The sequence below is a fragment of the Thermobia domestica genome, chromosome 5, assembly GCF_964235325.1.
Source record: "Thermobia domestica chromosome 5, izTheDome1.hap1.1, whole genome shotgun sequence".
Classification (NCBI taxonomy): Eukaryota; Metazoa; Arthropoda; class Insecta; order Zygentoma; family Lepismatidae; genus Thermobia; species Thermobia domestica.
In genome coordinates, this window is record NC_137458.1 from 233364870 (window position 1) to 233391721 (window position 26852).

The 26852-nt window shown below is 34.9% G+C and overlaps 1 protein-coding gene across 1 annotated transcript in view; it reads right to left on the reverse strand.

Moving 5' to 3' along the window:
- Nucleotides 1-1549: 1549 nt before the first annotated feature.
- The window catches only part of LOC145685436 (uncharacterized), a 40642-nt gene continuing 15339 nt past the window's right edge, over nucleotides 1550-26852 (reverse strand). The window contains exons 2-3 of the mRNA XM_081757830.1: nucleotides 6082-6153; nucleotides 1550-1855 (exon numbers count right to left, since the gene is read on the reverse strand). Coding sequence (XP_081613956.1) covers nucleotides 1613-1855; nucleotides 6082-6153 — 315 coding nt within the window. The 3' untranslated portion in view covers nucleotides 1550-1612. The remainder of the gene's footprint in view (nucleotides 1856-6081; nucleotides 6154-26852) is intronic.

Below are 26852 nucleotides of genomic sequence, written 5' to 3' on the forward strand. Positions count from 1 at the left end.
AGGAAGCTTTAGTTCTTACCTTATTTATCTTCGATTCATGATTAGAATATCAGTATTTTTGTACTGTCCAATGATACTACGTAATCATACCTTATGATCCATAATTTTGAAGAAATTTTGGAACGTTCGAGAAATTCCCTAGAAAACCATTTTCTTTAGTGATCTGAGTATCCCTGGCGGAGTCCGAGTGAGCTGTATGAACACCAAATCTAGTTCAATATTATTACATATTTCGGGACTATTTTGTTGCCAAGTTTCGTGGAAGTACAGTTGGTAGATGCGAAGGTGGAATTCTATTTATCATATGAGGTTCATGCTTTGTTAGTCCTTGTTTTTATAAAAATGCAGGTTTTCTTAATTATATCACAACCATGTGTAACGATTCATAAATTCGGGAGAAATTCGTGAAAATTCCCGAGATTTACCATTGAAATTATATATTTTAATTGAGGCACCTCTGTTACCGTCACAATGTCTGGTACTGCACAAGATATATTTCCGAAAATCCTACATGTCCTAGGTTGTGTCCATTTGCCACTTGCATTGAAGATAGTAATCGTAAAGATATAGTAAGTTCTCGAACTAAGGATTTTTTTATAATAAATATGACTTTTCATAGAGAGACAGAAGCAGAACAAAGGAGAGTGGTAGAGAGTGAGTGAAGGTAATCTTTCCTTATCGCATACACCTTCAGGAAGAATCACTGGATTTTCTTTTACATATGCCTAATTCTATTTTGCACTACATAAAGTTTTTATCAGGTCATTGTAATTAAATATACCGCTAAATGTAAATGTACCAAGCTTTCCTTGTGTTTGGAGCACCACTCACAACAACTTACATTGTAATACTGGTTTATGAGTACATGTTGCACATACTCTTTTTCTTTTTTGAGTGGTTCCATATCAGACCAAAGTAACCTATGAGAAAAATTATCTCGATTGAATAATATTAAATGATGCCCCATGTGGCCTCACATTGCAGTGTACAATATGAGGCAGTATTCAAGCCCAAAATATCACTAGTTACATGTATTGCACAAATTTCTAACGGGATAACAGGTATTATCTACAAGGCGAGATAAATACAAAATGTTCAACTTCTTTTTGTTCTCTCGATAATAACTAAACGTCACTAATAATTTCTGTAAGTATCATATTAATAACTACTCATATTATAAGAACATTATTTTATTTGCAGGGTACGATATTTTTAGAAATCTGAGAAGGTATATGGAAGAAACTATTCGAGAGAGGGCTTTTCCAAGAAAAATTTATACTATTTCCGAGACAAGATTTTACTTTTATGACATCTTTTCGATACAAGACAGCCTCAATTCTTGTCTCGAAGAGAACCTTAAGGATATAAGTAACCTGCGATTGTAATCTCTATTTTCTAAACCTCTTGTTTTAACATTCGAAATAAATTTAGTATATAAATATCAGAGGAAAGGTGAGAGTTCCTTTTGATCAGAAAACAAAAGTATATTTCATACAAAATTATGGAGCATAATGACTTTATTCAAGCAAACTGTTAACATGACATGAAATAAATTATCCTCTTACCAAGGAAAAAGGTGCAAATAAGTTAATGGGATACAATTAAAGTCAGTTTAGCCAAGTATTCCGTGACCAACATGATGGCTAGGATGCAAATTGTGTCCATGTTTCTTGACAATAGCATTGAATCCATTGTGGTCATCTGCAAAATATTGAACAGAACGTAGGCTGCCGTCAGGTTCAACCAAGTTATATTCTCCCTTCACTACATCTCCATCCCGGATTTCATGCTGGCTCTTGTGGTCGCCTGTGTGATGATCACTCACTGCGTACTTGAACTCATACTTCGGGTAGGCCTAAAATAAAATATTATCAATGTAGTATTAGAACGTTAGCTGAATATTCTCATTTTAGCATCGTAATTACGTATAACTTAAATGAAAATATGATATTTGACCAAAGCAGAAAGCGTATACAGTATTTTAATAACTTTTCGTCAATGTTATACGAGTTCAGCAATGGATCTTGCCATCATGAGACACATCTAAAACTAGGACAGTTGGAAAACTGATAGACTCTGAAACTTAGAGATACAATAAAACGTGGTGACAAAAACAGATAAATAGTTCTATAAGATTTAATTATGTGGGAATCGAAATAAGTTTAAGGTAATGAAGAAGTTATTAAAAGAAATAATACCTGGTGAACCCATTGATATATTAAGAAGCTACTATAACTCAGTATAACATAGGTTATCAAAATATAATAGTTTGCTTTTGTCGGGCTATTTTTTTATTTAAAAAGATATGAATGAGAGATATGTAAGATTAATTGATATTAACTTGTATATCTTGACTTCAATCTAAATATCTAACAGTAATGATTGCCAATACTCCTAGAAAGTATATTTTATAATATTCAAGACATTTGAGTTATTGAAATAGAATTAGAGAACTTAAGGTGTTCCAGACATACCGGAAAAATGTCGAGGGCTCTATCCGATCATGCAAAATAAATTTAATGTTTCGAAAGTAAAGTTGATTCAGTTTAATGTAAACACTGAAACAAACTCAATTTACGGCCTATGGAAGCGATAATTCGAATAGTGCATTCACGAAAGTTTTGCATTGGCTTTTTTTTTTTTTTTTTTTTTGCCAACTGGATCTAGTATCTACTTTGTATTACTATTTCTGAGAACCATCTTGATATTTGCGATAGAATTTCTAGTTAAACTTTCCGAAGCATTCCTACTTTCTTCAATTCCGAAACTTGCCTACCTGAGCCTCCTAAACTTAATGACTAGTTTCGGAAAAGATATAAATTATGCATTTCTTCTTAAGGAAGTTTCCTCCATTTGTAATTTCTGTCCGTCATGAGGTCCAAACATTCGCTTCATGATTTTCCTCTCAAATATTTTAGTCCGCGTTCTTCTCTCAAAATAAATCACCATGTTCGGCAGCCATACAGTATAATTGACATAATTATCGTTTTATATATATTTAAGCTTCAATTCCTTCCGCAAAATTCTCTACGGCCCAAAAGTGTTTGCTGAATAACTCCCTCCTTTCAGTCTACACTTCATTTCTTCGTGGATATGATTTTGGTCATTAGCGTTGATCCTAGATATTTCAAAGTGTCAACTTTAAATACACTACATAGCGTTATGTTACTGTAAGAAATAGTGTAATTCTAAAAAAAAAATAATTGAAAGATATTCACAATTATTAAAGTCCAATAGTTAATACTTTTTGGCTGTTTAATCTCATTAATACTGGTTTGTACTGTCCCCTTGTTAATGTTATAGTGTAATCCTTGATTGTGAGCGGTCGTAAAAGTGCAAAAGCATCCTGAGTGAGGTTTCCTGAGTTCTCCACATTCAGAACAGGCAAATGCCAGGTGGTACCTACAATATAGATTCCAGATCGCTTCCTTTCTTCCCCAATCTTTTCTTCCTTTCCCTTCGTCGGATAGTGTGATCGCCGAGGGACGTCATCTCTCATATCTGACAGGCTAACGTGGCCATAGATCCCGACAACCCAAAAATCTATTTCCTAATCCTGAAATGCTTGCTAGGTATGTTTTAGTATCAATTCCACATTAATAGAAGTTTGATATTGAACTGGTTATTATTGGCCACGAATAGTATTTTAGAGCCATATTTTTGTGAATTTTCTCAAAAACTACGCATGAGAATATTTCATCTGTCATTCCTTGTTGTTCAACTCAAAATATCTATCGATTGTTGCATGTCTCATCTTTGTAAGTTTTTCGCTATACGCTAATATAGTTGTATGCATTACGAGGATTAATTATTTTCTGTCTCCGTTAAGCCACCAGATGAGAATCCCGTGAATTGGCGATACGTGGATTCGATTTCTCCAGGGAGAAAGAGAAAATACATCCGCAATTCATTGTTGAATGATCAAGGACCCTCATGTCGTAAGCGTCTGTGGAGCGCCGATAAGCAATTCTTTCATAATTGCGTTAAATATTAAGCTAATTTGAGCATTGGGTACGATGTAAATCCTAGATGTAATAAGGGTCGATTATGCAAATTGTATGTATAAATCATTAAGTGCATACAACGCTGGTCTCGCATAGGATGTGTTAATTAATATGAGTATATTAGAATGTGCAAACACCGTGAAGTTATAAATCTAGAAATAGTAATTAAGGTAATTAAATCTAAATATCCAGTATACAATAATTAAAAGGATTCACTTCAGAAGTAGCTAAGTCACTTGCCACTAGCTTTTGGTAAATTGAAAAGATAATTATTTAAAATTAATAAATTGCAGGATTCAGATAATTTCTATTATGTAAATATAATAACTTCAGTGACAAATAAAATTGTTGTTGTTGTTTTTTTTTTTTTTAATTTTAGTAACTGTTGGTGTTATATTTCTCGTTTTATATAGTATCCTTCCAACATACCAAAAGTTCATGTAAAGTGACTTGGATTCCTGAATGATATATACAATTCACGTATTCACAATACTACTAGTACAAAAAATAAATAAAATTCTAGTTGATCGTACCTCAATTAAATCCTATAGGCTAAAGGAGATAATAATTATGAAATAATTGGTGGAACAAGAATGTCGAAGGAAGGGAAAGAATTTCGAGGAAACCCACAGACACGATATCATCAACCAACACTCACAATATTTACGATCAAACCAATGATTCTAGCGCCAGAAATGGGCGCTTTACCACTGAACCATCGTGCTCCACCTATACTAATGTAATCATTATACAATATTTTCTAAGAAACATTCAACTAACAAAACAACTGAGAAGAAAGTGGCATAGTATTTACTGTGTTAGGCAAAGTTTAAATGTAGTATACAAAGTGTTAATGAACTATACCGACAAACTGTAAGAGGTGATTCCTCACTTCAAAATAAGAGAAAAAGTTCATATGGACCTATGACAAAAAGTGCATATTTCGTCAATTTCAGTTTCAGAGCTAGGGCTGTCCAAAATCGCGAAAAAGCTAAATTTCAACTAGCCCTGTTTCGAATTCCAAAAACTGTACATGGTGGTCTTTATCAACGTAAAGGAAGCCACGTATAAACAATCCAAAAGTGCATATTTCGTCAATTTTCAATAGGTATACAGGGTATTCCCTACAGGGTGTAATTCTCAGATATGCTCTCAATAGAGTTTTCAGATATACCCTAATTTGAAGGAAGGTTCAAAGTAGGCAGGAGGTAAGCCTTGACAACATGGACATCCAATGCTCCGAAGTAGAGTTGGAAGTGTTAGGAACCGGCAGCACCATGCTTTTTTGTATTTGGAATAATGTGTGATGCAATGTACAGTATTTCGTCAAGGTAAATTTCACGTTTTCTTCACTTATAAGCATAAAAGAAAACATTGTAGCATGCGTTTCTCCAGGGTACGAAAAACTTTGCTGCTGACGATCCTTAACACTTCCGACATCGCGCCAAAGGATTCTGTGTTCACTGCTATCAAGGCTTATCGTTTGCCTACTTTGGACCAATCACAAAGTCAGAGCACATCTCAAAATTTGGTCGATGGCATGTCTGGGAATTTCACCCTACAGGGAATACTCTGTACACTCAATGAAAATTAATGAAACATGCATTATTGGATTGCGTATGCGTGACTTCCTTTACGCTGATAAGAACCATCATCCACAGTTTCTGGAGTTCGAAATAGGGCCTGTTGAAATTTGACTTTTTCGCGATTTTGGACAGCCCTATCTCTGAAAGTATGCACTTTTCTCCACAGGTCCATATGAACTTGTTCTCTTATTTTGATGTAAGGAATCACCTCTTACAGTTTGTCGGTGTAGTTCATTAACACCCTGTATAGACAAAATGACCTAGTGAATACCACGGACGCTGATCCTGAAGACAGAGAGAGCCAGGGCCTACAATGCTTGCTTGGGTTTCCAAGATCTGGGTATTCTTCCTTGGATATCTGAGAAAGAGCTTCATATACTTGAACGGATCCTCCAAAGTTATACAAAAGTCGTCGCCGCTTATGAATGTTCTAACATAGGGTTCTAATTGTTTTTTTTAAAAAATTATAAATAAATATAAGTAATACTTACAAAGTAGTCGATGTGGTTATTCTGAGGAAATTCGGATCTGCACAATACCAAAGTGGTTGCAAGAATGAATAACTGAAATGCAAAGAATGATTTGTTAGAAGAGACATTGCAACTTACAGATGATTGCCTTATGCATTAATAAAAGAAAGAATTTCGCAATATTATACGTATGTATTGTTTTTATGTTATTGTCTGTACCGTGAAACAATATACCATTAAAGACGGGGAGTCCAAGTTGAAGGAAGAATGTAAGTCTAAATCATAATTTAAACTTTCTAAAGTTGGATATTTGGAGAGCTAGTACCAGTATATAAGGTGTATCAGAATACATGTTACAAAGTTTGGGAGATGATTTCAAATTGGACTATTCGTTTCATGTCAGAGGTTACAGGTTCTTTGCTTTCTGTAGTAAGACCACTGACCATGTCTGGTCGTTAGACACTCCACATGTATAATTCCCCATTTATCTGCATTTTGCGTGTGCCCATGTCAGTGTACACAAACATCAGATCCCTGTCTTTCCATTGTAAATCCTCGCACCGCATCCCAATTTCTTCCCTACCACCTTCTTTTTGTTCATCTGGTAATAGTTCCTCCAAAATATTTGGAACCGCTTCTTATCGCACTTACCTTTTGTCCCTTATCCGATATCACATGTCATTTTCCAACATTTGCAAGAGCTTAAAACTCAGTAAAGACGTCGGATTTTAGGATTTAGATTTCTGGGCTTTCGGCATCTAAGCCCATTTAGCCCGTCACGTTTGTAGCCTGACGTCCCTCGGCGAACACACTATCCGGGGAAATGGAATTAAGAAAGCATTGGGGAGGAATGAAGCTGCCTGGAACCTATAATTTAGGTACTACCCCAGCATTTGCCTGGTATAAATGAGGAAAACCCAGGAAAACATCATTCAGGGTGGCTTGCCTCAAAATGTGTTTTGCTCTTTTTCGACCAAGTGCCCCCAAGGGAATCGAACCTGGGACCACTCACACCGAGGGCGAGAGCATTAGTGACTACACGGGGCCACAGTTAAGACGTCGCATTTCACTATGAGTCACAAGGACTTTTCTTTGTTTTCATGTGTAGAATCACCTCCGAAGGGTTATAATATATTATGTTACATCTTGTAGTACATATATAACATGTTGTAATAGGTACCCAATATTACGCTCCTTCTCAAAATGTGATTCCAAAAGCTTTTGTGTAAAAATCTGTTCATACGTATCCTTATTATATAAACGAAATGTCTTAGTGTGAGTAATTCTTATTCCTAAAAGTTTCCAGTCGCACTAATAGGTCTCGCTACTTACTTTCAATGATGCAACTACGCTAGTTGTCGCCCGGGACAAGAACTCGCCTTACCACCCCTGATCAATCAAACCAAAACGCTCCCCCAAATATGTACCCAATTTTTCGCCCTTCCAATCTGACGCCCGGAGCACAAGCCCCGTTTGACCCCTAGTTATGTCACTGCTTGCTCTGCCTGCATCACACCAATACATGCCGCTAATGTACAGGCAATTTGCACATTTAGAACTATTGTGAATTTAATTACACTTTAAAGATTGTTTCAATTTAGTTACTTCACAATTGAACAAGTTCTGTAACTATATTTAGATTAGAGCATTAATAGAATATATATGTGTACTTCTACAGTAATAGGCCTACACTGTATTATAACGATTTAATTGCAACCTAAACTGTATTGTTACAATTTAATTACTTGAAAATGAACAGTGACAATGGTAAACGTGAACGTACGTTGCTGTTTATTATTAAGACGAGGGCCATCCGGTAGTCATATTTAGATTTGAACTGATTGGGTGCCAACTAGCCTACGTACAGTATTCGGCAAAATAAACAGTACTGAAATTTGCGTGCAAATGGCGCGCGGACGCAATGTGGTATGAGCTGTGAGCGCTATATTGTGTGCTTAGCTGTGTGTGGACTAGCGGAGTATGCACTTGGAGTGAAGATAATGTTACTCACAACAGAGGAGAAGGTGTTTATTTTAGAGCACTATTTCCGCTCATACGGTGCGAGCCAGCATCTTACTGCAGGAGATGAGTGGAGATGCCTCTATGTGGGGTATACTAAAGGAAGCAATTTTCCGAATAGATAACACGCTACCACTGTACTGGAGTTAGGAGAGAAGAAGCAGCAAGCCTATAATGTACAGCAAGCCACAGGCTTGCGGAAAGAATTAGTTAATAGTGTCTTTGTATCTAAGTGTTATGTTTTACATGATAGTGTCAGTACAGAATAATGGTCAAAAACCATGAACATCTGCCTTGGTTTTGAAAGCTCTCTTGGAGTCAGGGTAGCTCAGTGATAGAGCACTTACCTCTGTGCTTAGAGTTCCTGGTTCGATTCCCGGACAAGTATATTTGTTATAAAACAACATCGTGTCGGTACGTTTTCTCGTGGTTCTCCTGTTTCTCTTAACATTCTCATTTCACTCACTCTTCTATCATCATTCACTTGCGTTAATCATCCGTCTATTTTAGAATAAGGGACATAATCTAGGACATTAAACTGAAAGATTCCATTTTTCAAAGCTCTCTACATTAATCTGTAAACGGTATGGTTTGGTACATAGACATGTATTGCTTCGAAAGGAACAAAGAAAACTTCTGTCTACTGCAATACGGTCAGTAAATAATAATAAAGAGGTTCAATATATATGTCATTCTTATGGATTTAACTTTACAAATAGTCGTTTTTTAACGATGATCCTGCGACGAGGACCACCAAAAGTTTATAAGACGAAATCCCACAGTTCATATAAATTTATATTGCAATTACTAGGTTACTAGTTCATTAAAAACCATTTCGTACACTGCATCAATATATTACCTTTTATTATATCGCGTAACAAATTAAACATTTATACACCTTAAAAGTTGTGCATGTAGTTTACACAAGATGGTTCTGGAATCGTATGTTATTTATATTTCGTTGCTATGACAACGAATCTCTATTTTAACATAAAACAGCGACGTATATCAACAGCAAAACCAAGTATCTTATAAAATAGAGGATCTTCCCTTACAACAAAATCTTGAAGCCATACGTCACAGTTTCGTCACCCCTACTCTACCCACTCCGCCCAATAGGATCGCAATGTTTTGAGCCAACAATCATGGCGGAAAGGAAAATAGCCAATCAGACGATGGCAGAAACGAGAGTAGCCAATCAGACGTGCCGATGCTCGGTTGCTTTTTGGCTTCACCGATTTATTAGGATGAAGATACATATGGGCAGATCCTCTATTTATAACATCCTTGAGCAAAACAATTACATTTATATATCCTTTTTTCTCAAGGATCTTATAAAATAGAGGATCTGCCCTTACAACAAAATCTTGAAGCCATACGTCACAGTTTCGCCACCCCTACTCTGCCCACTCCACCAAATAAGATCGCAATGTTTTGAGCCAGCAATCATGGCGGAAACGAAAGTAGCCAATCAGATGATGGCAGATACGAGAGTAGCCAATCAGACGTGCCGATGCTCGGTTGTTTTTTGTCTTCATCGATTTAATAGGATGAAGATACAAATGGGCAGATCCTCTATTTATAACATCCTTGTTTTTTCTATATATTTCTTCTTCCTTTTCTTAAATACCTTGTGAATCAATTTGAAGTACATTCTGCCCAAAGATGTTAAAGTACAAGAAGAAAAATCACAAAATCTCAAAAACTAGCTGATGGATCGGCATCAAATTTTAATGGCCAGAATGTAGATAATGTAGAGAATGTAGTGGCCAGAATGTAGAGAATCCAAAGTTATAGGTTGAGTTAGTTGATGAAGGTAATCCGTTCAGCCCATCCGAAGATGTGGACAAATCAAAATCTATTCCTCAAGTATTGTTATAAGAAAAATTATGGATAGCATCCCTTCTTGATACACTATTCTAAATGTTCTTGAGATTATCGGGTTAGTACAATACTCAGGATGAAAATACTAATCTCTCCTTGGAATATAACCCAAAAAATGCAACTAAATAAACTTTCTACTAGACAAATATAAAGACATAAATATTTTATTATTTTCAAATATTAATTAATCTTCAACTATGCTTTATTTGATTTGTGGTAAAATGTTAAATTTAAGCGTAGGCTTGATAAAATTTAACTTCTTAAGAAGTTTCGTTTACGAGAAATGAAACCAAGTTCCTTCACGTGATATTTATTGTCACACCGCTACTTGTTTTTATCTTTTAGTGTCAGGATGCATAGTACAGATGCCGTTTTATTATTATTATTATTATTATTATTATTATTATTATTATTATTATTATTATTATTATTATTATTATTATTATTATTATTATTATTCCATAGATTTTTCAATTAAACTTTTGTCTACATTTTGACCCGCCGCAATTTTGCACAGGGTTGTCGTAGAGAGTCGAGACTTGCTCTGACTTCTTTCGTTTAACAACAGCTTTTAAACGATGTGCTATCTAACCCCGTTGCTATTTGAAACTTTTGTGTTGGACTCCACTTGGGACCCTGTGGGAACCCGTTTTAACTTAAATAATTCTACTTTGAAAATAATGAGACACGTTCTTTCCTGTTTTCACGTTTGTCCCATCGTTTCCGATTTATATGGGTGACCGTGGACTTTTCAATTAAGTTTTTGTTTACGTTTTGACCCACCACCATTTAGCACAGGATTGTCGTAAAGAGTCGAGACTTGCTCCATTTTCTTTCGTTTTACAATAGCTTTCAAATGATGTACTACTTAACCCCATTGCCATTTGAAACTTTTGAGTTGGACCCCTTCTGGAACCCTGCGGGGGACCATAGAGCAAATTTTTTACCCTAAAAAGTGTGCCCTTGGAAATGATAGGATATGTGTTCACCGAGTTTTCAATTACCTAACCGTTTCCGAACAAACGACCCTGTTCAAACTATTCTGTCAGCTTTGTAGCTTTTACATTACAAAATATGTTGTAACTCACAACATTCAGCCCGGCGGCACTTATAACTTTGGGATTTGTCTAGCTATAACATATCAAATGCAAACATAATTGTTTCGTTCGGATCTCAGCAAAGCCACTTCGTAACCCTCCCTTGTCAGACAGTCAAAAGGCAATGCATTGTTTAACAGGATGATATGGAAGTGCACCATGGGAGACACACACTGTAATTACATCTGATTTAAACTGGGATATTCTGCACAGCAAGCTACAAAAGTACTAAGAATGAATTTAGGTCATGAACGTAAGAACGCGCAAGTAGAAGTGTTACTACCGAAATAAGTAAAAGAAATAACTATATCGGATCAAAGTACAAATATGTAGTATATCTTGTCTAAAGATTTCAGAATTTACATGAAAATTATCCATTTTCCAAAGTACTTGCATATAAACCTTAATCTTAGAACTTAGCGATTTTCAAAGAAGGAAGGAAAATTTCAAAGCTGCAGGTTAATTCTAAAAAAAAAAGCACTTGCTTGTCTAATTTTCCAGTAACAAAACTCTATGAAATGATTTAAAGCTCAACATGACATGTAAGCCAAGAGCGTTCTTACCGAGAAAAATTGGATGATCTAACTGAATACTTACAGTTGAGACCTGCATTCTAATACTACTTGTTTGGTTTTGTGAGATTCACGAACTGATGATCAAGGTGCATTCTATCGACTTTATATATGTTGCAGATCTATGCTATAGAAGCTAAGAGAGAAAGTGAAGCTTCCTAAACAGATTTAAGTGATAAAAATCATGTACTTTGATGAAGTGATGTGTAACATCTCCGACAAAGGAATGTAGTCAAAATCAATTGTTTCTGATGATGGATAAGTTCATGTTAACTTTTTATTTCAACCATCATAAATGATAATATCAAAATATCATAAAATGGTATTAGTAGTTACATTAAATAGAACGGTATTAATTTCTATTCGTAATGTTCGAAAAATATCACATTCAGAGTTTACAATGATGCAGAGGACCTCAAAGGAAGCTAATAATTCATTATAAATATATGTCAAATATGTCAAAATTTTAACTTCTCATATGTTCAATATAGCGAAATTATAGTTCAAAGGCTATGGAACATAGACTACTAAAGTCAGTCCAAAGTATAATTTACGAATATATTTTCGCATAATATATAAGTTTCTTTTAAATATGAAGAATAATTATTCAAGTAATCTCCAAAATACCATAAGAGTTAAGGATTACAATCCACTTATGTAGAACTTACTTATGAAAATTATAACCTTATTATTAGTTTACCTTACGCCAGTGGTTTCTAATTACTTCAGAATTGTGGACTTATTTTTTAAAAAAATATATTTGATATTTAGGGCAAGCTATGAGTCCCACACTTTAAAAAATGATATTTGCATACCAACAGTATGGAAATGAAATCTTTCAGTTTAACGTCCCACGATTATGACTGTTAGACTAAGGGAGACGGATGATTTAGGCAAGTGAGTAACGATGGAAGAATTGGTACAATGAGAATGTGGTGAAATTGAAGCTCTCGGCATCTAGTGGACACCTATGTACTTAGCTAGTAAGTAGCGATTCAAGAGTTAATTATTAAGGTAATCACCCTAGTAAAATAGTACAGGTACTGTGTCAGGGCTGGATTAACCCATCTGGAAAGTTAAGGGAATATGTTTCATACTTTTGGTAATATTTTATTTTATGATGTTGATTATATCTTCATGATTCTTTTTAGATATTCAGTTGAGATTTTGATCAGAGTGGAGGCTCATGTCTACCTGGAGGCCCGAGGTTATAGTCCCCCTAAGCCCTTTCCTTAATCCGGCCCTGTACAGTGTATCAAAAATTATCTTTGCTGATTCTTTTACTCGAAATACGTGTATTCATAATATTACGAAGTTCTGCAATATAAATTAAATGGAATGTTTACTTACACTGCACTTGTTTCTCACGCTTACTAGAGAACATTGAAAGTAGATTTATGTATTTTATCCTGTTTTACAGCCTTCCATAATCATACAGCAATAAATATTTAAACGCTGTTGTTCCTAAAAAATGTATGGAGAGTTTCTAATGCAAATCTGTCATTTTATTACTAGCATATGATATTGTATTCTAAAACATTTAAAAAAAATAACCTGCATTAGAATATATATTTCCTTCGCTTTTGCATAATATTCTAGTATAATTTGGCAATACTTATTGAAGAACTTACACATTCGGGATTTTAATATTTTTTGTGGTAAGTTTCATCCTAAATTTTCATTAGTCTAAATTTCAACAAATTGAACAAATTGTATGCAACGTGTTGTAAACATTCATTTTAGCTTTATTTACACCGATGAGTCTTTAAAAAGTAATACCAACAATAAAACACGTTTATTTATATCTTGAAAGAGTACACTCGTGGTTTTAAAATCGGCAATTTTCAAGTGCCTATTTTGAGTCTAAATTTTGTGTAATGTTAATAATATTTGCTTTCACTCACTTTTACCTTCAACGTAGAACGAAAGTAACAAATTAAAACATTACAAAATTTGGAACATTTTTACGAAAAAAAAAAATACACGTTAAGTGGTTAACGTTCATCGCTGTAGAGTAAAAATGGTAATAAATAGCAAGACTCCGTTTTTGTAATCAATTAAGCGCCACAATAATACTATACATTCCGTTTTACCCTAGTTTATCTACTAAACCTAGAAGTAGAATGAATAAACCACATCAAGTTTGAACGTTGATAGTTATAAACGTAAGACGGTTCCATATAGCTACAACCAGGTTTCTGTGGTCAATTAAGGCTCATCTACCATTCTCCTTTTTTCTTCTTACTTTCGAGTGATGAAAATAAAAGAAAGTATGGTGATCGTGAAAGAGATTGAATTCGACATGCCAACGACGTTTCTTCCTCCATAGATAATAAAACAAATATATTTTTCGACATCTGTCCGTCTGTTCGTACGATTGTCCTGATGTACACTCACCTAGATAATATCATTCAATATATCTCAGCTAAAGTTTAAACTTGAAGATCTTATGTGACCCTACAAAAGTTTTTTTTTCGATTTTTTCCCTATCGTTGAAAACAAGGTCATTTACTTAAAGGTAAAAATCCAAACTTGCATTAAAAAAAAAAAAGACTTCAATGATTTTGTTTATATTAAGGTTGGTGTAAAGGGACAAGTTTTGCCAATAGATGTCACTACAGTCTTCGTATCTCTCTCATATATTTTTACCTTTCACAAAAATTTACAATTTCTCTTACAAATTTCGACCTAGAAACTTCAAACTTTTGGAGAAGGAACTTCATAATCTATCGAAGGCAACAGTCCGTGCCGATTTCTTATTTTGAATTTTCTACATTGTTGAAAGAGTTATATTGTTAAAGGTTTGGATATCCCTTTCAATAAACAAGCCATTTCAACAATGAAGAAAATTCTAAATAAAAAGTCGGCACAGATTATTGCCTTCGATAGGTTATGAAATTTCTTCTCTAAAAATTTGAAATTTCTAGGTTGAAATTTGTAAGAGAAATCGTGAATTTTCGTGAAAGGTAAAAAATATATAAGATACAAAGACTGCAGTGACATCTATCGGCAAAACTTGTCCGTTTAAACTAATCTTAAAGAAATCAATGTTCAAAAAAAAAAACATCGTGTATAAGTCATTTCTTTGCGAGAAATCGAGAAGGCGTAGTTTATTCTTGGGGTGAGTTTTCTATCGGACAATTTTCTCAAAAACGATTCATGTGTCTTATTTTATAAATAAATATTTAATTAATAACCTGACAATATTGGACAACTTGTTCGTACTCAACAGCTCTAAGGAAGGTTTTATCATTTTTTTTATTTTTGAGGATGAGATTTTTCGGACGATTTTTTTTTTTAAATTACTCAAGCCATTTTGTTTATATTTCATAATAAACATTTCATTATCATTCTTTTAATGTTGCATAAATCACTTCAAAGAGGATATCCAGAAGGGATAGTTTACGTTTTTTGATAATTTTGTAAAATACCACTCATGAAATTTTTTTGTACTTTATAAACAAATGTTTCAGTATATAACCTTAACATATGGCATAAGTTATTTCTTATGGAAAAAATCTGCAACGGATAGTTTAATTATTTGGATGAGTTTTCGTTCGGTGAAGTTTTCCGAAAATTCCTTATATTTTTATTCGTATTTCACAAGAAAGTGTTTCATTAATAAATGCAGCACTACATAATTTAGTTTATGGAATTGGACCGAGAAAGTTTTTTGTGGTGGCCTGTACCGTATATCTTATTTGTTTTAGTTTCGATGATTTGAAGTTTTTTCAAACACTTTTTAGAACCTCAGGTACACATTGTGGTCAAATTTGAACCAAAAAAGGCGGTCTCTTTTATCTAATCTATCCATGACGGAAATGTCCATCGTAATTTTGGGCCAATTTGGGATCTCAGGAACACATTGTGATCAAATGCAAACTGAAAACCTTGATCCCTGTTTCTGGCTCGCTCATAGACGTTAAATTGCAATGTTGTTTGACTAACTCATTGAAATTTTCTGAAGACATTTTTTGGGACCACAAAAAATAAATTGTGATCAAATTTGAAACAAAACACCAGAAGCCATTTTATTTCCCTAGGGCATAGACGGTAAATTTCGTCGTAATTTGTCACAAGTTTTTTTTTGAAAATTACCTGCTCTGAACTTTCCTGGAAACAATACTTGGGGCGTGAGGAAAACATTATGATCAAATTTGAACCAAAAAACCGCCAACCCTTTTATCTACATACCCAACAATTCCAATATTGTGCAAAGGTAAAGATATTGAGCATATATTTTGCATAAATCATATTGGGCATATATTACAATGTTGGGCATATATCATTGGATATATCACATCTAAATTAATTGTGCTTGTAGGGGAATTATTATGCGTAGTTTTTGAGAAAATTAAGGAATCCTAATCTTTATGGTGTTAAAATAGTTCGTTACTAATCCTATGAAGTTGGCAGCTCTTTTATTCTGTTGGAATATCTTTTTGTTAATTGATATACTATAAAAGAAAACATAGAATCATTATCTAGCAGATTGTATTTATTGTGCTCTCATTTCTCCTAGCAATAACGCAGTGCTTACTCGTAAGTAAATAAAAGGATGTTCTTTCTTTATTTTCAAGCTTATATGATCTCACAAGTCCCCAAAGTTAGTGAACTGAATCTCGAAATATAAATTTCTCATTATAAATAAATAAACATATACGAGACAAATACGTGTTACAACTATTGATTCGATTCGATTTTTTTTTTTTTTTTTTTTTTAGAAGATGAATGGAAGTGTGAAATTCGATAATTAAACTTGTCACTAAAAGCAAGTGAGTTTAATTTTCATATTGTAAAACTAGGGTAGGTTTTCAAAACTGAACACGCAAGCAATAGATCTATAATTTGCAGGTTGCAATAGATGGATAAGGTCAGAGGCGAGAAGAGTTCTCTTGTCGCCGCATCCATGCCAAAACAAGTTTCTTTGGTGTTTGGTACAATTGTTACTGTATTGGAATCAATATTAAAACTGGAAATTGAATAGGTTTTACAATTTCAGGTTTCATTAGAATAATAAAAATTTAGATGGAACTGATTCTTGGAACACTGAATGCATGCGATAGGAGCTAAGACCTACAATCTTGAGCTTCTCAATCGATTCCACAAAAATGCTTCTCGCTTTCTCTTACTGTTTTTGTGCTGATATTTGTTGACAGACAAATATTGATGCTTTATTACATTTATCATATTTTTATACTTAGCACAGTTTGGAAGTCTAATCAGCAAACTCATAACTTTAGTGTTTCTGAAAATTCCGCTCCTAAAGGAGAAAGGAGGGCAATTTCTATAATAATCTAATTTACGACTTTTACTTCTGAGAAACGAAAGGAGAAAAGAAAGTATGGTGGTTGTGAAAAAAATGGAATTCGAGATTTCAACGACTTTACATCTTTCACACCCCACAGATAACATAAAAATAGTTTTGGACATCTGTCCGTCTGTTTGTTTTGATATACATTCATCTAGAGGCCATACCGTACTCCATAACTCAACCAAATTTTAAACTTAAGGATTTTATGTGGTCTTACAGGGGAGTTTTTCGAATAGTATCCCTGCCTCTGAACATATGAGTAGTTTACTTGTGAGTAAAAAAATGCAATTTCTCAAAAACAATTGTAATGACTTTGTTTATATTTCAGAAATGAATGTTTCAAAAACAACCCCATTATGTGGCATAAGTCACTTCTCTTAAATAAATGGAGAAGAGATAGTTTATGCTTGGGGTGAGTTTTCTTTTGCACGACTTCTTCAAAAATGGTTCAATCAAATTTTTAATACTACATAAATAAATATTTCATTAATAACATGACAATATGGCATAGCACATTTACACAGAAAAAAAAATGTACTAGGGGTAATTTATTTTTAGGTTGGTTTATCTTTGACGATTTTCTCAGAAATGACACACATGATTTTATTCATATTTTATAAATAAATATTCGTTAATACCCTGAAATTATAGTATAACTCATAGAAGGGTACATGGGAAAAAAGACTCATTGCAATATTTGCGAAAAAGCCGAAATGGGCATTACCTGTTGGTGCTAGTTTGTACTTCTAAATGCACTACGAATATTGTGGAAAAAAGTGACTCGTTGCAGAGAAACACACACACACACACACACACAAATATAGCTATACAAGGAAAGAACGCGCCCGTCAATGTTTTAAATTGCTTCTTTTGACAAAAATGTAAAATGTCGATTGGCCCCTTCTTTTCGTGTAACTTTCATTTGTGCTGCAAAAAAATCTACGAGGGGTAGTTTATTCTTGAGTTCAAGTTTTTTCTGATGATATTCTCAGAAACAACTCTGGCGCTTTTTTTCCTATTTTACAAATAAATATTTAATTAATAACTTACAATATGGGATAACTTATTTAACCTGATAAGGATTACGAAAGATAGTTTATTATTGGTTGTAATTTTTATGACTTTTCTCAAAAATAACTAAGACGATTTTCTTCATGTTTCGCAAATACACTGAGAAAAATCCGTCTTCGGGCAGTGGTAAATTGTACAAATATACGTAATCCTCTTGCTTACTACAGAAATCAGTATGGAGCATACGTTATCCATATGCTACATACGCACTGCCCTTAGATGTTACAACATGCAGTTGCAGGATATGTGACATCTAACAGTTTTCTGTATATCACGTGCATACACTTATGTTACATTCCTCAGCTATATGTTATATACGTCCATTTGTATATGACATCCTGACCGCCTATATCATTTAATACGGGAAGTACGTATAGATGGACAGTTATACGTCTGCTGTACGTTAAGTCCAAAAACTACAGGAATTACGCATGTAACCTACTTTTTTAAGCGCGCCACCTACAATTTTTTTCTCAGTGTAAATATTTCATTAGTAACCTGACAACATTGATAACTCCCTTGTTCTTAAATATCTACAAGGAGTATTTTATTCTTGGGGTGTGTTTTTTTCGAACGATTTTCTGAAATAAGACAGGCAATTTTGTTCATGTTTCATAAATAAAAATGTCATTATTATTCTTATACTATTGTATAAATCCCTTCCATGAAAATATCTAAAATGGGTAGTTTACTCTTGGGATGAGTTTTTTTTTTTTTTTTTTTTTTAATATAATTTTATAACACTACTCATACGATTTTGTTACTATTTTATAAACAAATATTTGAGTGATAACACTAACATATGGCATAAGTTATTTCTTATGGAAAAATCTGCAAGGTGTATTTTACTTTTAGAGATGAGTTTTCTTTCGGTGGAGTTTTAGGAAAATGATTTATAATTTTGTTCGTATTTCAAAGAAAATGTTTCATTAGTAACTGGTTCACTACATAATTTAGTTTAAAGACTTGGAGCGAGAAAATTTACTGCGGTGATCCTATCTTTTATTCGGACATATCAATATATTTTATGCTTTTATTTTCAAGATTAATGACAATGTGTACGTATTATTGTTGTATTGGCAGTACTAAGTGTTGATATTCGTTGCTTAGGTTTAGAATTGAACACTACCATATGTTTCTTCTACTTCTTGAAGTTTTAATTGAAGTGAAGAATTTGAAGTTGCAACTGTGTTTTATCAGTTCTAACCTTTGTCACCAAGAGAAATGGAATATAATATCTTCAGCTTCTTTCTTGTTCTTATCTTCGGTAAGTGTTACGTTTCTTTGCAACGTTGTATTTTTAGGTATGGGCATGATATGCAGAGTATCATAGCTAACGGGATGTGCCAAAGGTACCAAAAATTGGAGTCATTTGTAAAGAATCTAAATCTTAAAAAGAACTTTAGTATTGCTGTTTTAATGTAGTATCATGGCACTCATCGTCAATAAGTCAACGAAACAAAAATCTATTTAATTTTGTCAGGAAATTCTTTATGTGTCCAAATAATATGATAGGCTATATTTCATCTCCACTCTAATCTTTCTATTAACACTGGATGTAGCAGAAAATAAGTCTCTTCCCATTTTATCGGTGGCTGATAAAGAGTATCTACTATTATTTCTGGTTTTAATATTCACTCGGAAAATCACGTCGTACAAACCAAATTCCTTCATTTTATGTACACGTAGCACTGTTCCTTATTAGTTTACGAAATCAACTTGGTCAACTTGACTATCTCATAAACTATATACATGATGATTTGCTCTCACCTTAGTCTACCAAATCTTTTGCTCAGCTCCATGAGTTGTATCGATTCACCCATTAGACTTTTTCGTTTCTTTTATTTCCTTTTATCTCATTCCTTTCTTCCTCCCCAATTTTCCGGGCAGTGTGATCGTCGAGGGACGAACTAACATGGCCACAGATACTGAAAGCCTAGAAATTTAATTCATATCCCTAATTCTATACTTTCCTTCCTGAATGTGAAAACAATGATTTGTCTCAAAATACAATTTGTTGCCATTCGCCACTGGACACTCATACCAGTACGTTAATCCAATCTTTCAGCACCATGTCAGTATCTTGTAGTGAACCTTTTGCAGTAATGACGTCCGTAATCCTTCGAGGAAGACTTTCCACCAATTTGCGATTCGTGTTAACGGACGTGCAAAACGGCAAACAGTTCAGTGGTATGTTTTATACGGCATAAATTGGCTCTCAAGCAGCGCTCCAATTCGTCCCAAAAGTGTTTAAAGGAGTTGAGATCTGGCCGAACCATGTATTTATAATGCCTGCGGTATGATATGGAGCATTGTCGTACTGAAAGAGGTATAGGCCCATAACAAGTTGGCGGTAACGCAGAACTGTCTCGAATTGTTTGATAAGCTTCATCATTCATGTTTTCCCAAATTAAGATAAGAAGATTAAGACCACACCACGAAAAGCAGGACCACGCCATGATGCAACCTCCTCCGAATTTCATTATGGGTGTGATACAGTCAAGGCACTGCGGCCTGAAGATGAGTAAACTTTCCGTAAAATTGTAATATATTTTACAATTTCATATCGATTAAGGCTCCAATGCTGTGCAGGCCCTTGGTTGTGCTGTTTATTGGTTAGATAAGTTATCAAAAGCAACAGCCAAAAGATAATTCATTTTCTTTCATTCTGGAAATATTAATGTCTAAAATACTTCTCTCAGTGAGTAACGAATCACAAAAAATGGGGATAATATTCTAGTAGAAGTCGAGTAAGACCAGCTTGTAAACAATCATGACATCAGCAATGACCTTAATATCCATCACCAAAAGTGTTAAAATTGTTTGAAGAAGACTAACTACTAAAAGAAGCTCGACATCTGGGTGGCACATGATCTGACTCAAGGAACACTTACTCGATCAAACTTCATCTGCGAATCTCTGTTGAAACGTAAGGAACTTGGGTCATTTATGAAGCCGTTGATCACCACTGAAGAAAAATGGATATTTACGATAACATTGTGTGAAAAGGTCGTACTCGAATTTCTTCAGTCTGTGGCAGAGCACACAACACCCACGAAGGTTATAGTGTGCATTTAATAGGATTGGAAGGGCATCGTGTAACACGAGCTACTTCTGACGGGCAAAACGATAGACTCGGACCTGTACTGTCGATAATTAGAGCGAGTGCACGTAGCAAGTCAAAAGAAACAGCTGGGACTAGTCAACAGAAAAGATGTCGTATATCATGCTGACATCACCAGACCACATACATCTTTAACGACTCACCAGAAATTGAGAGAATTTAACTGGCTGGTTTTAATGCATTCATTGTACAGCCGAAACTGACAATGTCAGACTATCATTACTTTTGATCTCCGAGATCTTGTTCAATGATGTTAAGATAGTTTAAAAGGGACTTGTGAAAACCAGAAACTAGAAGGAAACTTGGCAGAAGGTCATCAAGCAAAACGATGCATAAGTGGTTTCATACTGTTATTTTCAAATCAAAATAAATGTGTTCTCAATTTGACCCTCAAATGTTTAATACTTTTAGACAACTTGATATAATAATCAGTGCATCACACCAATGCTTGTTCATCAAGAGTGGTACTTGTAGAACCAGTCCTACGAATTTGCAAATAAATCTGCATTTAATGCATATAACCCGTCAAAATTAGGGCAAGTTGATCCATGGTTCTTTTGAAACCGAATGCTGTGCAGATGGCCCAAAAGATAGCAGCACTTCCACCAATAGAAGGAAGTATAATTCAAGAATATGAAACTGGTTGAGAGCTTCTTCACTAATACTGTTATCTCTAAACTCTAAAGAAATATAGGCGGGCCGCGGTGGCTCAGTGGTAGAGCGTTCACGTCTGGTGCTTGGGGTCACGGGTTCGTTCCCAGCCCCCGCCAAGCGAACTTTGGGTAGACAAACTCCGCGTGCGTGGGTTTTCTCGGGGTTCTCCCGTTTCCTCCCACTTTCTTCATTCCAACATTTCATTCATTTCTCATAATCACCGTCTTCTTTAGCCCAACCGGCATAACCGTGGGACATAAAACTCCAAGATTCCATTTCATTTTTCTAAAGAATCATAGCTCCCAAGATTCTCCTACTTGAATGAGATGGGGTGATGATGTGGGGTTTACCGAAGAACAAGGTAAAGAATGAGAACAAACCCCGTACTTACAAGTTGAAGGGTCACATTTCGATTTAAATTAAGGACATCACTAGCGAAACGCTGCGGCGAATAGCAGCACACCTTCAGAAAAACGACACATTTTCAAAACTTAGTCTCTAAAACATACCGCTAAGTTAATACCATTGATGATATTAAAAAAAAAAAAAAATACGGTTTTATTACTCGTCGGTAGTCAACAAATAGGAATAATATATTCTCGTGTTGCTGATTCTTTTTATGACTACTGACTTATTATTTAATTAATACTAATATTTCAGCAGAAATCAAGGGCATAACAATGACTATACTGTAAATGCTCATAGGAAGTCCCAAGTTTAAGCGTAAATTTTCACGAGGTATCCCAGTTTTTTATTCTGGACATCTGGGGATCGATCCTACGCTTCCTACGGATCCTACGCTTGTGGAAATATTTGAAATACTTTAAATAGGCAAAATTGAAGCTTTTCTTGAAACAGAGAAATCATTCACTAAGATATATGAGTACCTCATTTGATCCGGCACTGCAATGTACTCCCTCATCCCCATATTTCCACCTAGCTTGAGTAGCTCCAAGATAGAAGCCTAACATGTATGTGTTACTACTAACTATCTTGACGTGACGTGGCATACTCTGCACCGTCATATCATCGCTCACAATATCTCATATACATCCTAATTACCTTAAGCAAGTAATCCTCTTTACTCGTATAATTCTTCCATCTTTCCTGGGAATTCTTTCATTGTAATCAAAATACTAAATTATATGACTTTAATGTTTTGCATAATTATGTTTTCTATCTTTAACGACATTGTTGTTTATGGACCAATGGATTCATTTTTTTAGTTTAACAAATAAAGTTGTTAAGTTGTTTTTTTCTGTCACTCATTCTTTAACTAATGTTATATCTGTCAGACTTATTTTCACCAAGTCAGGTAACCTTCTAGTGGCAGTTAAACTGTAAACAATTGGTTATTGACACTTTAAGAGTGACTGACTATTGTAATAAAAAAACATAGACAAATAAATCACCAAAAATCGTGAATCTCAACCCATTCTTTGTTTACACTTCGGACATCCCAAAGAAAGAAAAAATCTGAAAATTCTTGATCAGTATTTGATAGTTCTTCAATATCAAATTGACTTTATTAGGAAATCGTAGTACCTACACAAATTATAGAGTAAATGAGTTCAATTAATTAATTGTCTCGATTCTCTCATTGTTGGTAACACGCTTAACAATAGAAACCAACGTAGTTGAAAAATCAAATATTAATATTGATTATTGGATTTAATCAATCATATATTATTGGATTTAATAATTGAATAAATTAACTACGAGGTTACCATATGTCCGTATTTAGGGATGCGCACGAGTCGAGTCGAGTCGAGATTTAAGCCTGTCTCGACTCGTCTCGAGAAAATGTTGTCTCGACTCGTGTCTCGACTCGAAAATATGTTTCTGTCTCGACTCGACAGTCTCTATCTCGACTCGACTCGAATTCGAGTCGGGACGTCTAGAAATTCGAGTCGAGACAAAACATACGAGTTAAAATATACGCACACATCAACCAGAACATTATGACTACTTACCTAATTGTCAGTATGTCCACCTTTGGCACGGATAACAACGGCGATGCGACTTTGCATGGACGCAATGATCCTTTGTAGGTCGCTGGAGAGAGTTGACACCATATGTGCAAACATAGGCCACCAAATTCCTGTAAATTCCGGGTAGAGGAGCGATGCGCTCTGACATCACGTTCAATCACATCCCAGATGTGGTCGATTGGGTTCAGATCCGGCGAGGTAGGGGTGCCAACACATCACTTTAAACGCGCCCCTGTGTTCTTCGAATCACTCCATCACACTCCTAACCTTGTGACATGGTGCATTATCTTGTCGAAAAATGCCATTATCGTTGTGAAACATGGTCGTCATGAAGGGGTGTACGTAGTCTGCAAGCAGTGTGCGATACGCCTCGGCCGTCATGGTGCCTTGCTCGAGCTCCACTGGACACATGGATGCCCATATGATTGGGGGGGCAAAACATTCGTTAACACACACACACATATTATATATATATATATATATATATATATATATATATATATATATATATATATATATATATATAACTCTCAACCTTGTCGACTCACTGCTGGATGAAGGTCTCTTCAATTCTTTTTCACACGTATCTCTTTTCGGCAGATCGTTTCCACATTACTCCGCACTGCTTCCCAATTTCGTCACACAATATTGTATTACAAAGTTTTCTGGATCGTTTTCGTTCCCTTAGGATCCATTCAAGGATTGGTTTTGTCCACTTATCATCAGTTCTTCTCGCAATATGACCAGCTCCCTGACACTTGAGTCCTTTCATTTTCGCAATGTTATCGGTCAGAGAAAGTTATGAATTCAACCAAGCGTAGATTTGAATTCCTACTTTAGATTGGGAGCAGCAACATGTTTCAAATTATTGCATTTGGTTTAAAAATCGATTATAAAGTTTGAATTTGCGGTGGTAGCTACATGGCATGACCGCATTCTTCTTTTCATTCACTATTAAGAGGCAACAAGTTTTATTTGTTGACTGTAAGATTCACAAGCTGTAATTAGAAGTGTATGATATACATTGCTCACTTGTTCACGTGTAAACGTTTCTTTGTTTCGACAAAAATATATTCACAAATTTCCACTTAGGCTGGTTGTCTTCGACCTTAAATTGTTAGTTTTTGAAACCAACCATACATTTGCTTCTAATGTTTTAACCAAATAGTTAGCTTCGTAGTTTCGAGAAACCCTCTCTGATTTTGGATCACCATTGTGTAGTTGGAGTGTGGGATAATATAAATACAACTCAGGCAGATATCCAGCCTAACTATACGTCAGTTTTTGTAGATGAGACTTAAAATTAAAACTTTGCCTCTGTGCTAAAAAATTGTTTTAGTCAATAGCTGGAACGCCTTTCCCTAGAATTATTTGGCGGAACACAATGATGCAGAACGAAAAGTTCTAGATTAGTTCTAATATCGTGCTTTAATAGGATATTAATCTGCTTAAAATATGACAATAATAAACTGAAAATACTACAAATTTGGAGCGAGACAAGTACAGCTGAATTCTGACACCACACTGACTTACTGGAACGCAGGACTGGTGCGTTACGGTCCATTTTAAGCCCCGCTTAGTCAATCTTTCCCTGATTTTTGCCCAATCCCTCATATTGACATGAGCCTTAAGTGTTGTTAAGGAATTACCTGAAACAACCTATCAGCACAATATCCACATATTCGTTTACCCCTGCTCATTAATAGTGTTTCTTTCAGAAAAAAATCTCCAAAGAGGGTATTTTAAAAGTAAACAGGGGTATTATAGTTAAACATATGTTTATTGATATCCTGACTTTCTCTGAAAATTTGCCTGAAGAGTATTTTGCACTTCAGTGTGTGTGTATGGAGGGGCTCATCCTCTGAAAGAAATAGTGATTATCAGTAATACAAGGAAATCACAATATTAGGAAATCCAAATATTAGCCAGTAAATGTCACATTTATACACTGAGAAAAAAAAATGTAGGTGGCATACTTAAAAACGTAGGTTACATTCGTAATTCCTGTAGTTTCTGGACTTAACGTACAACCGTATATAACATCCTGCAGCAAACGTATAGCTGAAAAAGTATGTATTATACGTACTGTCTGCACAAGTGCAATGACGTCATTCGTGTGACGTTATCTGCAGTAACAAGTATATACGGAGGTAATATCTAGCTTTGTGACGTCAGGGTCGTATGTAGCATGTGGGTTAATAATGACGACATACACTGACTATCAGGACGGAGCATGATTTCAAGAAGTATGCAATATACGTTCTGTACGTATGTTTCTTGCGTTCAACCCCGAGACAGCATCTATATTGTACTTGTGCCCCATACGTACGACTAGATACAGTATACGTATTGTACGTATGTATTATACAGATTTTCCTTATGTCGCACACAGCTTGTCCAGATACAGCATACAGAATATCCGTATGCACCATACAGAGTGCATATATGTAGCTTACAGACTGTCTGCATGCAGCATATAGATTATACGTATGTCGCGTACAGGTTGGCCATATGTAATGTATAGATTGGATGTATATAGCTAATAGGTTGTCCATATGAAATATACAGATTTTACCTGTATCGAATACGTATTGCCTTCTTGTAATGTATGGATCGGACATATGCAGGATCTAGAGTGTACGTATAGTGCACCATTATTAAAGTGCTGCAACATACTGCAAAGTGCATGATACATTCTTACTGTAATGTTGTCAAATATTGTTTTACTCTGTATGAAAACAAAAATAGCTTAAAATATGGTTGATCTCCTTTGTGCCAATAATAATAAAATTAACAATACTACACTTTTCAAATCTTAGTTTGGAGCAGTGAAACTGTCCAAAGAAATGTATTTACCTGCAGGGTGTCCTATAAGTTTGGGCTTCCTGCTAATTCGTTGGAAAGCTACTGCAAAGTCAAGTGTTGAAAAGTGACACAAGCGTTAATTTTAAAATTATGGGCACAAAGCAGGGGCGGATCCAGGACGGACTTCTGGGGGGGGGCGGTCGGCGGTAATACTGCTACTTTTAAGAGCTCCAAACTTGTTATGGATGGGTTTATTTATAT